Source organism: Rhinopithecus bieti, unplaced genomic scaffold, assembly GCF_001698545.2.
Source record: "Rhinopithecus bieti isolate Rb0 unplaced genomic scaffold, ASM169854v2 scaffold_13577, whole genome shotgun sequence".
NCBI lineage: Eukaryota > Metazoa > Chordata > Mammalia > Primates > Cercopithecidae > Rhinopithecus > Rhinopithecus bieti.
Window position 1 is genome coordinate 1785647 of NW_016807867.1, and position 14136 is coordinate 1799782.

At 38.3% G+C, this 14136-nt stretch overlaps 1 protein-coding gene across 1 annotated transcript in view; it reads left to right on the forward strand.

Annotated features, from left to right (window-relative positions):
* Positions 1–14136, forward strand: part of IMPACT (impact RWD domain protein) — a 31857-nt gene that overhangs the window by 10224 nt on the left and 7497 nt on the right. Inside the window, 5 exon segments of the mRNA XM_017884021.1 lie at positions 2046–2104; positions 2107–2130; positions 8372–8494; positions 10912–11015; positions 13241–13314. Of these exon segments, the coding sequence (XP_017739510.1) occupies positions 2046–2104; positions 2107–2130; positions 8372–8494; positions 10912–11015; positions 13241–13314 (384 nt within the window).

Below are 14136 nucleotides of genomic sequence, written 5' to 3' on the forward strand. Positions count from 1 at the left end.
AATGAAAGTTTTCTATAAAACGATTTACATATATCTCAAAGAGACAGAGAAGGAATTTACAATGACAAGTTTTGTAAAGAAAATGCTCTAAGAAAAGGGAGGTAAGGGCCTAGAGTCAGGAATGGGCCCATATAAAGTTTAGTCTAGCTGAGGTTAAGGCTGTTTCAGTCAGGCTTTTGGAGTCAGTTTTAAAAATAGTGTCATCTCTTTGTGTCTGTTTTCTCATCTGTAGAAAGGGGATAATATTGTCAGCATTAAACTAGCAGCTATCTTTTTTTTGTTCTTTAAATTTTTTTTTTTTTTAGTTTTTTGGGTCTTGCTGTGTTGCCGAGGCTGGAGTGCAGTGTCACAGTCATAGCTCACTGCAGCCTCCAAACTTCCGGGTTCAAGTGATCCTTCCACCTCAGCCTCCTAAGTAGCTGGGATTACAGGCACACATCACTGTGCCTGGCTAAGTGTTTGAATTTCTTGCAGAAACGGAGCCTCGCTTTGTTGCCCAGGCTGGTCTCAAACTCTTGGTTTTAAGCTATCTTCCTACAGTGCTGAGCGTATAGGTGTGAGCAACCACATCTGGCCCGGTTTTTTTGTTTGTTTTCTGTTTTTTGGTTTTTTTTGTTTGTTTGTTTTTGAGAAGGAGTCTTTCTGTTGCCTAGGCTGGAGTGCAGTGGCACAATCTCCACTCACTGCAACCTCCACCTCCCAGGCTCAAGCAATCCTCCCACCTCAGTTTCCTGAGTAGCTGGGATTACAGGTACACACCACCACATCTGGCTAATTTTTGTATTTTTTTTGTAGAGAAGGGATTTTGCCATGTTGCCCAGGCTGGTCTCGAACTCCTGAGCTTAGGTGATCTGCCCACCCTGGTCCCCCAGAGTGCTTTGATTACACCACACCCAGCCCTGGACTGTTCTTATTTTAAAAATCATCTCTTCCAGCTTATAATATTGAAAATTAGGTGACGGAAACTCAGATCAAATGATTAGTTTAACTTCACACAGCTTAGTGCATTTTAGTGAATAGCTTTACTGTTATATCAACTAATACAAGTATTTAGTTTTAGTACTAGGAATTGTAGTGATGTGGGGTGTGATGGGGAGGATTTGAGGTTGTAGAATTATTTGAAAACGTTTTTTTCTGTCTGCTTGTTTTGAAAGTGTTGGTGGGTGCTGATGAGTAGTGATAAAGAGAGATAATGGTTTCAAGGGAAACTGTTAGAGGAAAGAGGTGAGGTGTTGCTGTATAGTAGTGTGGTGATATCTTTAAACACATACCATACTTATCTACAATTAGTGTCTTTCTCTAAAGAGCAGACGCTTGGGCCTTTATTTTATTGCTGTTGCCATCATTTAACATAACTATGGACATGACTTCAAAACCCATGACACATTCTTTTTCTCAGTGGTCCTTTGAGATGGATTTAGTTACCCAAGACAACCAAATATCATTTGGAACAAAAATTTATCAATTTAGGCAATAGAATATTTATGTAGGCAACAGAATATTAGGCAATAGAATATTTGGTCAGAAACAAGATATGAATATAAAATTGTTGAATTGTCTTTTAGGTCTTGTAAATTGACTCCCTGAAGGAGTTCCCCATATGCTTTGCATTCTTTGTTGTTGAGATAAGTATACTAAATGATAAGTGTACCAAATAAGTGGTTTGAAGTTCTTTAAAAAGTTTAAAAAAGCAAGCAATGATCATACTGAAAGATTGTATCCACTTACAGAAACTAAGTCACATTTATATTTCTCTAATCCATCTAGTTTGGAAATGTTTATTCCCCTCTTTGGTTACCACGCTTCTGCTTATTTTAAAGTAAGCCATGTTAATTTTGGAGTCGACTGGAATTTTTAAGGTTGCTATAACCTGTATTAAATACTCAGACACAAATGTTGAAAAACCCCAGGTTTTTATAAATTATTTTAGAAAAGAAATGGTTAGATTGTTTGTAATGTCTTTGATTGTAAATGTCAGTATCTTCTTGAATTTGAGAAGATGATTTTTGAAATAACAAATTTTGTTTTCCCTGAATTTTGTTTAGACAGAATATCGGTGAAAGTATTCTTTACCTGTGGGTGGAGAAAATAAGAGATGTTCTAATACAAAATCTCAGATGACAGAACCAGGTAGGATTGAAAATACTATCAATAGTCTTTTAACTTATAATTACATTTTTATGTAGATACTCTGATTGAAATTTAATATGAAAATCTGTATTCTGGTTTAAGGTTTGTATATTATAAAATCCAAGTTTCTCTGAAAAGTTTCATTACTTATGTAATTATAGTTATTTCTTTCTATAAGGTTTAGACTCTTTGATTTCGTATTACAGTATTCCTCCTTATCTGAGATTTCACTTTCCATGGTTTCAGTTACCTGTGGTCAACTGTTGTCTGAAAATATTAAATGGAAATTTCCAGAAATAATTCATAAGTTTTAAATTGTGTGCCATTCTGAAAATATTATGAAATCTTGGGCTGTGCCATTCTATCACTTCATCTCATCACATAGGCATTTATAATTTTACATCATCACAAGAAGGGTAAGTACAGTGCAATAGATAGATAGATAGATAGATAGATAGATAGATAGATAGATAGATAGTTTTTTTTGTTTTTTTGAGAGAGTCTTGCTCTGTTGCCCAGGCTGGAGTGCAGTGGCGCGATCTCGGCTCACTGCAACCTCCACCTCCCGGGTTCACATCATTCTCCTGCCTCAGCCTCCGCAGTAGCTGGGACTACAGGTGCCCGCCTCCACACCCAGCTAATTTTTTTTTGTATTTTTAGTAGAGACGGGATTTCACCGTGTTAGGCAAGATGGTCTCGATCTCCTGACCTCATGATCTGCCTGCCTTGGCCTTCCAAAGGGCTGAGATTACAGGCATAAGCCACCGTGCCTGGCACAGTATATTGTTATAATTGGCCTATTTTGGTTTTAGTTATTGTTGTTAACCTCTTACTGTGACTAATTTATAAAATAAACTTTATCATAGATATGTATATATAGGAAAAAATGGCATATATAGGGCTCAGTACTATCTGCTTTGAGGCATCCACTGCAGGGTCTTAGAACATATCCCTTGCAAATAAAGAAGACTCCTGTATACTCTTATAGAAGTAGAATTTTATGGTGAAAGAACTTGGATCGAAAATTTCTGTTCTCTTTGACTATAGTTAAGGTAATGTGGACTTTGTAACTTTCCTCATGACTTATTAGACTACATAAATGAGATATTTCTTTCTTTCTTTCATTCATTTTTTGAGACAGAGTCTCAGTTCATCACTAGGCTGGAGTGCAGTGGTACGATCTCGGCTCACTGCAACCTGTGCCTCCCAGGTTCAAGCAATTCTCCTCCCTCAGCCTCCCAAGTAGCTGGGATTACAGGCGTATACCAACACGCCTGGCTAATTTTTGTCTTTTTAGGAGAGACAGGGTTTTACCATGTTGGCCAGGCTGGTCTTGAACTCCTGACCTCAAATCATCCACCTGCCTTGGCTTCCCAAAGTGCTGGGATTACAGGCATGAGCCACTGTATCCAGCTGAGATATTAATTTGAAATGCGTCTAGTGTTTATAGAAAAAGAATTTTGGGAAGCACAGTGACCAATATTAGGATATAGAAATTAACTTTACGGTTGAATTTTTTATTGAGATATAATTTGTATGTCGTAATTACCCTTTTAAAGTGTACAGTTCAGTGGTTTTTAGTATTCCCATTGTTAGGCAGCCATTACCACTAATTTTAAAACATCTGAAAATTTATATTTTGCTCTATTATTAATCTTCTATTGAATCATTTAAGTATATGAACAACATGGAGGTTTTCAGTGTTTCCTCTTACTTCACTTGCTAATCTTTGTTTCACTTACCACAAAGACGTTTGAGAGGGTAAAATAACTCTATTTAACATGTTACTTCCAAATAGGATGTTCTTGTTACACTGCTAGAATTGTTTTAATATGAGAAAAGAGGGATTAGAAAAGATCTTGGGCCTGTAATCCCAGCACTTTGGGAGGTCGAGGTGGGAGGATTGCTTGAGCCTGAAAGACCAAGTCTGCAGCGAGCTCTGATCATGCCGCTGCACCTACTCCAACCTGGGTGCAGGGTGAGATCCTGTCTCCAAAAGAAGAAGAAAAGAAAACAAAAACAGAACCTGGTAGTTCACTTACTGATTTTTTAGAAAGCTATTTATGGGAAACTATTTGGGACTCCTTTGGCAAAATCAGTTTAAAGTTGATAGCAGTATATCTTTTTTTAGAACCCTGTTACCATTTTTCTACGAGTGCAAGTATTTTTACTGCTTCTGTTAAAATCAGAGAGATAAGGATGGACACTCGGTTCTCTGTGGTATGATTATAACATGTTGCATGCCTGTATCAAAATATCTCATGTGCCCCATAAATACATACACCTGGTAAGTATCCACAAACATTAAAAAAAGAGAGATAAATGACATGAAGATATTGTCTATATAACAATCTTTCTCCAAGTATTTTCTTCAACTTTTTATGATCCATGTTCTGATTTTGTAGCATTTCAGGGCATCTATGAGAAAAGTATTCTCAGAATTCCAAAAACAAGTTATTTGTCAATCTGCCTTTCTAGAGATGGATTACAGAAATGGAATGTATTATAGTAAAAAATTAGGACTCTGAAAACTTTTGTATCACTTAACTCTTAGGAAATTTTAATAATTGATCTTAAAAATGACATTTTTTTCTGGGTGCAGTGGCTCATGTCTGTAATCCCACCACTTTGGGAGGCTGAGGCAGGCAGATCACTTGAGGTCAGGAGTTTGAGACCAATCTGGCCAACATGGTAAAACCCCATCTCTACTAAAAATATAGAAACTAGCTGAGCTTGGTGACAGTTGCCTGTAATCCCAGCTCCTTGGGAGACTGAGGCAGGAGAATTGCTTGAACCTGGGAGGTGGAGGTTACAGTGAGCTGAGATGGCCCCACTACACTCCAGCCTGGGTGACAGAGTGAGACTCAGTCTCAAAAAAAAAAATTAAAAAAAATAATAATATTTTTCCTTACCTGTATCCATAATATAGTTTAACCACTCCTTAACTTTTGGAGTTACTGATTTGTGTTGTATAATTCATGATTTTGAATTTTAGAAATTTTTTTGTTTGGATTATTTTTCTTTAAAATTGTAGACTTCATAATCAAGTGGAAGCCTTAACAATTCTGAAGGACTAATAAGAAAAAGAGCTAGTGATCAGAATAGCTCGTGAGAAGTCTCTTCCGCTAGTCATTTACTTGTTAAGTAATTCATTTTGATTTTACTGTTAATCTTCAGTACAGATTTATTCTTTATTATTTATATATTTTTTTCAGCATAGAAATTCTGATTTTGAACTGATTATACACAGCTGTTTACAATTTCTAAAACTTTTGAACTAATTTGAAACTTATAGAAAAGTTACAAAAATGGTATGAAGGGCTCTTTTATATCCTTTACCCTGATTTCCTGTTAACATCCTATATAACCATCATACAGTTATCAAGAGCAGAAAACTGACACTGGGGTGGTATTATTAATTAAACTAAGGAGCTTATTCAGATTTTACAAACTTACCAATATCCTATCTGCTGTTGTAGGATCTTGTCTAGGATTCTACATTGTATTCCATTGTTGTGTCTCTTTATTCTCCTTTAGTCTGTAAACAGTTACTCAGTGCTTCCTTGACTTTTATAACCTTGACACTTAACGAAGACTACTGATAGTTATTTTGTAGAATGCCCCTCAATTTGGGTTTGTCCAGTGTTTTCTCACGATTGGAGTGCGATTAGCCATTTTTGGCAAGAATACTAAAAAAATGCTGTTGCGTCTTTCATAGTGCAATGTATCAAGGAGTTTATATCATATGCTTTTTTTTTTTGGAACAGTTTTGCTCTGTCACCCAGGCTGGAGTGCAGTGACACAGTCTTGGCTCACTGCAGCCTCCGCCACCCGGGTTTAAGTGATTCTCCTGCCTCAGCCTCCCGAGGAGCTGGGATCACATGTGCCTGTCACCATGCCTGGCTAATTTTTTTTGTGTTTTTAGTAGAGATGGAGTTCCACCACGTTGGCCAGGCTGATCTTGAACTCCTGACTTCAAGTGATCCACCCGCCTCGGCCTCCCAAAGTGCTGGGATTATAGGCGTGAGCCACCACGCCTGGCCTATATGCCTTATTTTTAATTTTAATTTTAATTTTTGAGACTGAATATTGCTCTGTCACCCAGGCTGGAGTGCGGTGGCATGAACACATGGCTCACTGTAGCCTCCACCTCCTGGGCTCAAGCTATCCTCCCAGGCTTGGAGGATATAGCTGGGATATAGGGTGTAGCTCCAACATAGGAAGACCCTGTCTCTACAAAGAATTTAAAAAGAGCTGGGAGTACAAAAAATTTTAAAAGTAGCAGGGAGTGGTGGTGTTCTCCCAGCTACTTTTAACATTTTTTGTACAGACGAGGTTGCCTAGGCTGGTCTCAAACTCCTGTGCTCAAGTGATCCTCCCGCCTCAGTCTCCCAAAGTGCTGGGATTACAGGTGTGAGCCACTGTGCCTGCTGTATCATATGCCTTATTATTGGTGATATTTACCTTGATATCTCAGTTAAGATGGTGTTTGCCAGATGTCTCCACTGTAAATCCTGTAGTCAGGGTTCTCCAGAGAAACAGAACCAATAGAATGTATGCGTGCATATATATGTGTGTATGTATACACACACACATATACACACACACACACACACACAGGGAAATATATTTTAAGAAATTGGCTTATACAGTTGTGGAAGGTGGAAAGTCCAAAATTTGCAGGATAGGCCGGCAGGCTGGGGATCCAGGGAAGAGTGAATGTTGCGGTTTGAAAACAAAGATGGTCTGCTGGAAAAATTTCCTCTTTCTGGACAGAAAAATTTCTACCAAGAAAAGACCTCTGGGGAGGTCAGTCTTTTCATGTTAAGGCCGTCAGCTGACTGGATGAGGCCCATATGGAAGAAGGTCCGCTTTACTCAAAAGTAATTGACTTAATTGTTAATCTCATCCAAAAAATACCTTCAGAGAAAAATCTAGAATCGTGCTTAACCAAATATATGGGTACTGAGGCTGGGTACAGTGGCTTGCACCTGTAATCCCAGCACTTTAGGAGGCCGAGGTGGGTGGGTCACTTAAGGTCAGGAGTTCAGGACCAGCCTGGCCAACACAGTGAAACCCCATCTCTACTAAAAATACAAAAATTAGCCAGGCATGGTGGCGCGTGCCTGTAATTGCGGCTACTTGGGAGGCTGAGGCAGGAGAATCACTTGAACCCGGAGAGGTGGAGGTTGCAGTGAGCTGAGATGGCACCACCGCACTCCAGCCTGGGTGACAGAGTGAGACTGTGTCAAACAAAAGTAAACAAATATATGGGTACTGTGGCCTAGCCAAGTTGACATGTAAGATTAACCACTGCAGTTACTATCTTTCTCTTTGTAGCTTGAGGGAGATACTTTGAAGCTATGCTAATATCCTGTTTCTCCTTAAACTTTCGGCCACTAATTTTAGCATCTGTCCATGGAACTTGTCAACAATATTTATTACTGTGGTGTTTGCCTGATGATGATTTTCTATTTTCTTCATTTCTTCATTTAGTAATTGGAATTCTATTATGAGGAAGGGATGTCTGTCCTCCCCATTTATGTATTTGTTTATCTGTTTATTATTTATATCGGTATGGACTCATGTATATTATTTCAGTCCATGGGTTAAAATGCCATAAGGTCATTTTTTTTGTTGTTGCTCAAATTGTTCTAGCTTTGACCTTTAAGGGCCCCTTCAGGTTAGCTCCTGTGTTCTTTTTATAAGCACCATCTCTTTTTGAGCTTTTCCCAGTTTGTGAATCCACACAACGTTCCAGGTTCATCTTATAGTTTCCTTGCTCCAACTCAGGAATCAACCAGTTCTTTTATGGGCTGAGTGCTGGTTCCTACCATTGAAGAATGGTGTTTAGAACCCAAGACCTGGGCGGGGCACGGTAGCTCACGCCTGTAATCCCACCTCTTTGGGAGGCCGAAGCAGGTGGATCATGAGGTCAGGAGATCGAGACTAACACGGTGAAACCCCGTCTCTACTAAAAATACAAAAAATTAGCTGGGCGTGGTGGCAGGCACCTGTAGTCCCAGCTACTCGGAAGACTGAGGCAGGAGAATGGCGTGAACCTGGGAGGCGGAGCTTGCAGTGAGCTGAGATCACCCCACTGCACTCTAGCCTGGGCGACAGAGCGAGACTCCATCTCAAAAAGAAAAAAACAAAACAAAAACCCAAGACTCAGTGATTTTTTAAAAAAGCATCGTTTCTTATCTGCATCATAGAGTAATTGTGTCTCATATTCACATAGGCCCAGATGTAAAGAAGAAAACTGAAGAGGAAGATGTTGAATGTGAAGATGATCTCATTTTAGCGTGTCAGCCAGAAAGTTCGGTTAAAGCACTGGATTTTGATATCAGTGAAACTCGGACAGGTATAATGTTACTAACTAATTTCTTTTGTGGAGAGTGGGTTGGTAGTATTATGTATTGTTCTTTGAGATGATAGATAAATTTACTAATTTTCTCAGATTTTAGAAAGGAGTTACTAATTTGCAGATAAGATTAATTTTTTTCCTGCCTGTTGGCAATTTTGGTGTTTGCCAAGTCTTACCAGAATGGTAAGGAAAAAATGGAAATTTACTCTTTTCCCCCTGCTTTCTAGAGTTTTGATTTACTGATGGAAGAAATTGAAACTAAGAAAAGCTATTAAGGTTTTTGTTCACATCATGTTTTTATATTTCTATATTGAAATCCTTAGCTGTTTCCTGATGTCTCAGGATTAAATTTCAGTCTATGCTCACAAGTACAAATATATTAACTGAAAGTGCAGCCCCTGAAATTAAAGCTAGTAAAATGCCTTTAAGAGTTGTTTTTTGTGAGAGACGAGGTCTCGCTGTGTTGCCCAAGTTGACCTTGAACTCCTGGGCTCCAGTGATCCTTCCACCTCAGCCTCCAAGTAGCTGAGACTCTAAGCATGCACCGTTGTGCCCAGCTTGAGTTCAGTTTTTTTTTTTTTTCTTTGAGATAGAGCCTTGCTCTGTCGCCCAAGCTGGAGTGCAGTGGCACGATCTTAGCTCACTGCAGCCTTGCTTTCCAGGTTCAAGTGATTCTCCTGCCTCAGCCTCCTAAGTAACTGGGATTACTGGCATATGCCACCATGCCTGGCTAATTTTTGTATTTTTAGTAGAGATTGGGTTTCGCCATGTTGGCCAGGCTGGTCTAGAACTCCTGACCTCAAATGACCTGCCCACCTCATGCTCCCAAAGTGCTGGGATTATAGGCATGAGCCACCACGCCTGGCCTTGGTTTCGTTTAAACAAATTTGTTTCATAATCGAGTAGTATTCAACATAAAAATAAGTTGCTGTGATACTATGTTTCATTTTACTATTTTAAAATTTTGAATGTTATGGTTAGTTTCCCTAAGCCTCTTAAGAAAACATAAGAGACCGGGGGAATATTCATTCTGTTTGAAGGTGAGGGGTTTCCTATGTCATTACACGGTAGCTTTTAAAAGGTGTTCTGAGTTTTAAGGCTTTTGAATGGTGTCCAGGACTAGTAGAAAGGAACAAAGAGGAAATGAAAGAGTGGGGAGCGTTCAGGGCTCTCATTTATGCTTCAACCTAAGTAGCTCCCATTTTAATCATTTATTTCAGTGTGAATTTGACATATGATATCTTTGGAAAACAGGATCTAGCATGAAAAGAGAAAGGGTAAAAATCATACTCGTAAATAAATACTATCAATTGGTCAGTAGTTCATATTGATCCTAATACTGTATTTGACTTATTACTGTGTTAGTACAGTGGTAAAAATCAATTCAGGAAAAGGACAGTATCAGAGGGAAGATGTAAAACATCTTACATAAACCTACTTTCTTGTCTTGAATAACTTTTCATCCTAAGTGAGGCAGGTAGCAGTAGCCAGGATGATTAAGTCTCTCAAAAGAATTGAGGGTTAATTTTTTTTTGGAGACTGAGTCTTGCTCTGCTGCCCAAGCTGGAGTGTAGTGGCACGAACTTGGCTCACTGCAACCTCTGCCTCCCAGGTTCAGGCAATTTTCCTGCCTCAGCCTCCCGAGTAACTGGGATTACAGGCTCATGCCACCATGCCCGGCTAATTTTTGTATTTTAGTAGAGATGGGAGTTTCACCATGTTGGCCAGGCTGGTCTCGAACTCCTGAACTCAGATGATCCACCACTCAGCCTCCCAAAGTGTTGGGATTACAGGCGTGAGCCACCACGCCCAGCCATGATTCTTAAACTTGTTAAGAGGTGTAATAACTGGAAATCATGATACTCTTTATGGAATACCAATTAGATGTATTATTGATGTATTTAATTCCATCATATGAAGTAGAAAGTTATATTAGCAGAAGGCATTATATTATAGCTACACAATATAAAGAATATAAATTCATATTTTCCCAATTCAGAGGTCTAACTACAGTGAAACTGATAAATAAGTTTTATATTAGCAGCTATAAATCTTTGTTTTCAGGACCCCTTTCCACTCTTAAAAATTATGTATTATATTAGATATTGTGCCAACTTACACTACTGACTGCAGCAGTACAGGATTTTAGTCCCAACCCACTGCTTTTCCTGGGTAACCTTGGCAGGTGGAAATCATTTATAAATCAAATATTTTAATCTTATGTACAATATACTTAGAAACTTTTTACTTAAAATTATAATTTACATTTAATGTTGGTAGATAATGATTAATAGTTATTTTAGTTGATTTGCCATGTAATTTACATTTCTTTCCCAGCTCCCCCCACCCCATTTCATTTTCTCAGTATTTGAATGTAAGGCTTTTAAAAAATAAAGTTTCTTCTACATTTCTAGAAGTAGAAGTAGAAGAATTACCTCCGATTGATCATGGCATTCCTATTACAGACCGAAGAAGTACTTTTCAGGCACACTTGGCACCAGTAGTTTGTCCCAAACAGGTAAAGTTCCTTTGTCTAGCTCATTTGGATATTTTACTAAAATATCAGGTAAATGATTTTGCAATAATGCCCTTATTTTCACTTTTTTGTTTTATTTTCATATAAGATAAAAATTATTTGTTTATTTTTCTACTCCCTAATTACTGTGAATCACGGAAGGTTTGTTTTGTTTCTGTTTGTCTCTGCTTTCTTTCTTTTTTTTTTGAGATGGTGTCTCTCCTTGTTGCCCAGGCTGGTCTCAAATCTGGACTCAATCAGCCCTCCTGCCTCAGCCTCCCAATCCAAAGTATTGAGAACACAGGCATAAGCCACCTAGCCAGGCCTGTCACTGCTTTCAAAATTGTATCTAAACTCTGATTAGGGGTTAACCCTCTAATGAATCTTTAAATAAGAAACACTCATTGTGTTATAGAAAATTGTGATGCTTAATATCTTGTCGAAAAGAATTATTTGTCCTGTCGAATGGGAGTTCCGTGAAACTAAGTCCATTCCTCTGTTATTATTCAACAAAGGGGACAGTGGACAGACTGGCTAAACCCAGTCCTCCCTACCTGACTTACTTTCCTTTGTGCTTCTTGATCTTAAGTGACCTTATTTCCACCCACAGATATAAATGGGAGAGGTTTCAGCCGTAAACTATTCCTAGGTCTTTGTCTTTCTTATCCTCCTTTCAGCAGAATCCTTTTCTTCTTCCTTGCTTCTATAATGTAGCTCAGCTTACCTTCTTGATGTACGAGGCAATTTCAATACTACCTGTAAAGTTACATTTTTTAAAAAGTCTCATTTACCGCAAGTTTTAGGCATGAGTCTCTTCCTTTGGTCTTTGCAGCTACTCTACTCTTGAAGCTCTTTAAAGCCCTGGCCTTCAGGGATACAGCTCTTTGTACCAGGCTCTTTCACTCTCTGAAAGAGGAAGTTCTTTTCTGCATTGACCTGTGGTCAAGAGCATAACTTTTGGTGCGGACTTCTGGTCTTTTCTCTCAGGAATCCTATTTTGTCCCTGGCCCTTGGTCAAATCTTCTTCCCAGGGTCCTCCTGAGACATTCTAATTCTGGATTTGTTCATTCTGGATCCTCTCTCTGTTTCTGATCATAGTCACTTAGATTTACAGCATTATAATTTGTGAGAGCTGAAACCAATTTTAGAGGTCGTTGTCTATTTTGTTGATCAGAATCTGAGAACCTGAAAGATTATAAAATGATAAACAGAAGATTGCACAATTTGTGATCCAAATTGGTGTCCCCAGCTCTACCTCAGTCTTCCCTGCCACCAATATTTCTTCCATACTTCTTGCCGTTACAACATTCCTGAAAAATCTGACCATGTATCACTGTTCTTTCTCTTATCCACGTTCGCACATGTAATATTTGCTGATTTCCAATATCTACAAGGGAACATCTAAACTTACTACACAGATCCTTTGTAATATGGCCCTAGCTTATCATTCATGACACATCTTCTGTCATCTCATTCATACTCTAAGTTAAGCTGTGTAAAGCTTCCTGAACTTTTCTCTTTTTTGTTCCTGCTAGGGTTGCCAGATAAAATACAGAATACCTAGTTACATTTGAATTTCAGGTAAACATTATTGCATGGGACGTACTTATAGTAAAAAAATTACTTGTCGTTTATCTGAAATTCAGATTTAACTGGATGTCCTGTATTTTTATTTGCTAAATTTGGTCACCCAGTCCCTGTATTTGCATATAACCCTATTCTCTGTGTGGAATGTCTTCTTCCTGCCCCATCTTTCCTTTTGATACAGAAGAACTGCCACTTGTAAGACCTGGCTCATGTGACCTCCTCTATGAACCTTACTTGACTCCCAGAGAAAGCTGTGGTTTTATAACATTTGGAACATACCATTATTGTACACCTGCTACATTGGATGTATACATTTGGTAGATTTCAGAGCTAGTTTTTAGAAGTTTTACATAATACATTTAAAATTCCCTACACGGGGAACAAATTATCCCTTTGACATAGTAGTACCGAAATTCTTGTTGATAATTAGTGCTCAAAAATACCAGGTCTGTCATTTTTATATCAATTATGAGTACCAGTTTCTGTCCCTAAAATGAGAAGGAAACTTTGGAAATGACTTTTTCAGAGTATAGTAGACTCTGAGTGGCTATTTTAATACAGCATACTTTAAGGTATTTTCTAGCATTTATTTACAGAGCAAATATAAAAGCATACTTATTTATATTATTGCTGTTTTTAAGGTGAAAATGGTTCTTTCCAAATTGTATGAGAATAAGAAAATAGCTAGTGCCACCCACAACATCTATGCCTACAGGTGAGTAATCATCACAAGTGTTAGTATATGCAATTTGTAAAAAATAGAGGGAAATGATACATGATTTTAGAAAATAATAACTATTATGTATTTTTTCCATCGTAAGAGTAATAGACATGTAGAATACTTGGAAACTGCAGAAAAGAACTGAAGGGACACATCTGGCATTTTCTGCCATCAAATGTAACTGACAATATTTTGGTTTTTGTTTTGTTTTTTTTCTATGCAAAGGTTATTTTTTCTCAGTGCTTTACCCTTGTATCCTGTTTTTTTCTTAATTAAACAAAAGCACCTTTTCGTGTTGTTGTAACTGCTTGATAACTACCGTTTAGTGGCTGTATAATATCTGAGGTGCCACACTACAATTTAACCATTCATTTCCTCTTAGTTTTCATGTTTTCACGATTATAAAGAGTGGTCCAGGGAACAGCTCTGTATACTTTTTAGGTTATTTTCTCAGGATAGGTTCTGGTTGCTTGAGATTCTTTTTTGAAATGAAATGGGACTATACTAAAAGGAAGAAAGAATTCTTAGAAGTAGAATTTTCAAAAAGTGTGAGCAATTTTGAAACTATTGATATATAGCCAAATTTCTTGCAAAGGTTTCATTTTGTTTTGGTTTGGTTTTTGAGACAGGGTCTCCCTCTGTTGCCCAGGCTGGAGCACAGGGGTGCAATCTTGGCTCAAGCAATCCTCCCACCTCAGCCTCCAAAGTTAGCTGGGACTATAGGCGCGAGCCACCATGCCCGGCATAATTTGTATATTTTTTGTAGAGACAAGAGTTCCGCCATGTTGCCCAGGCTGGCCCCAAACTCCTGAGTTC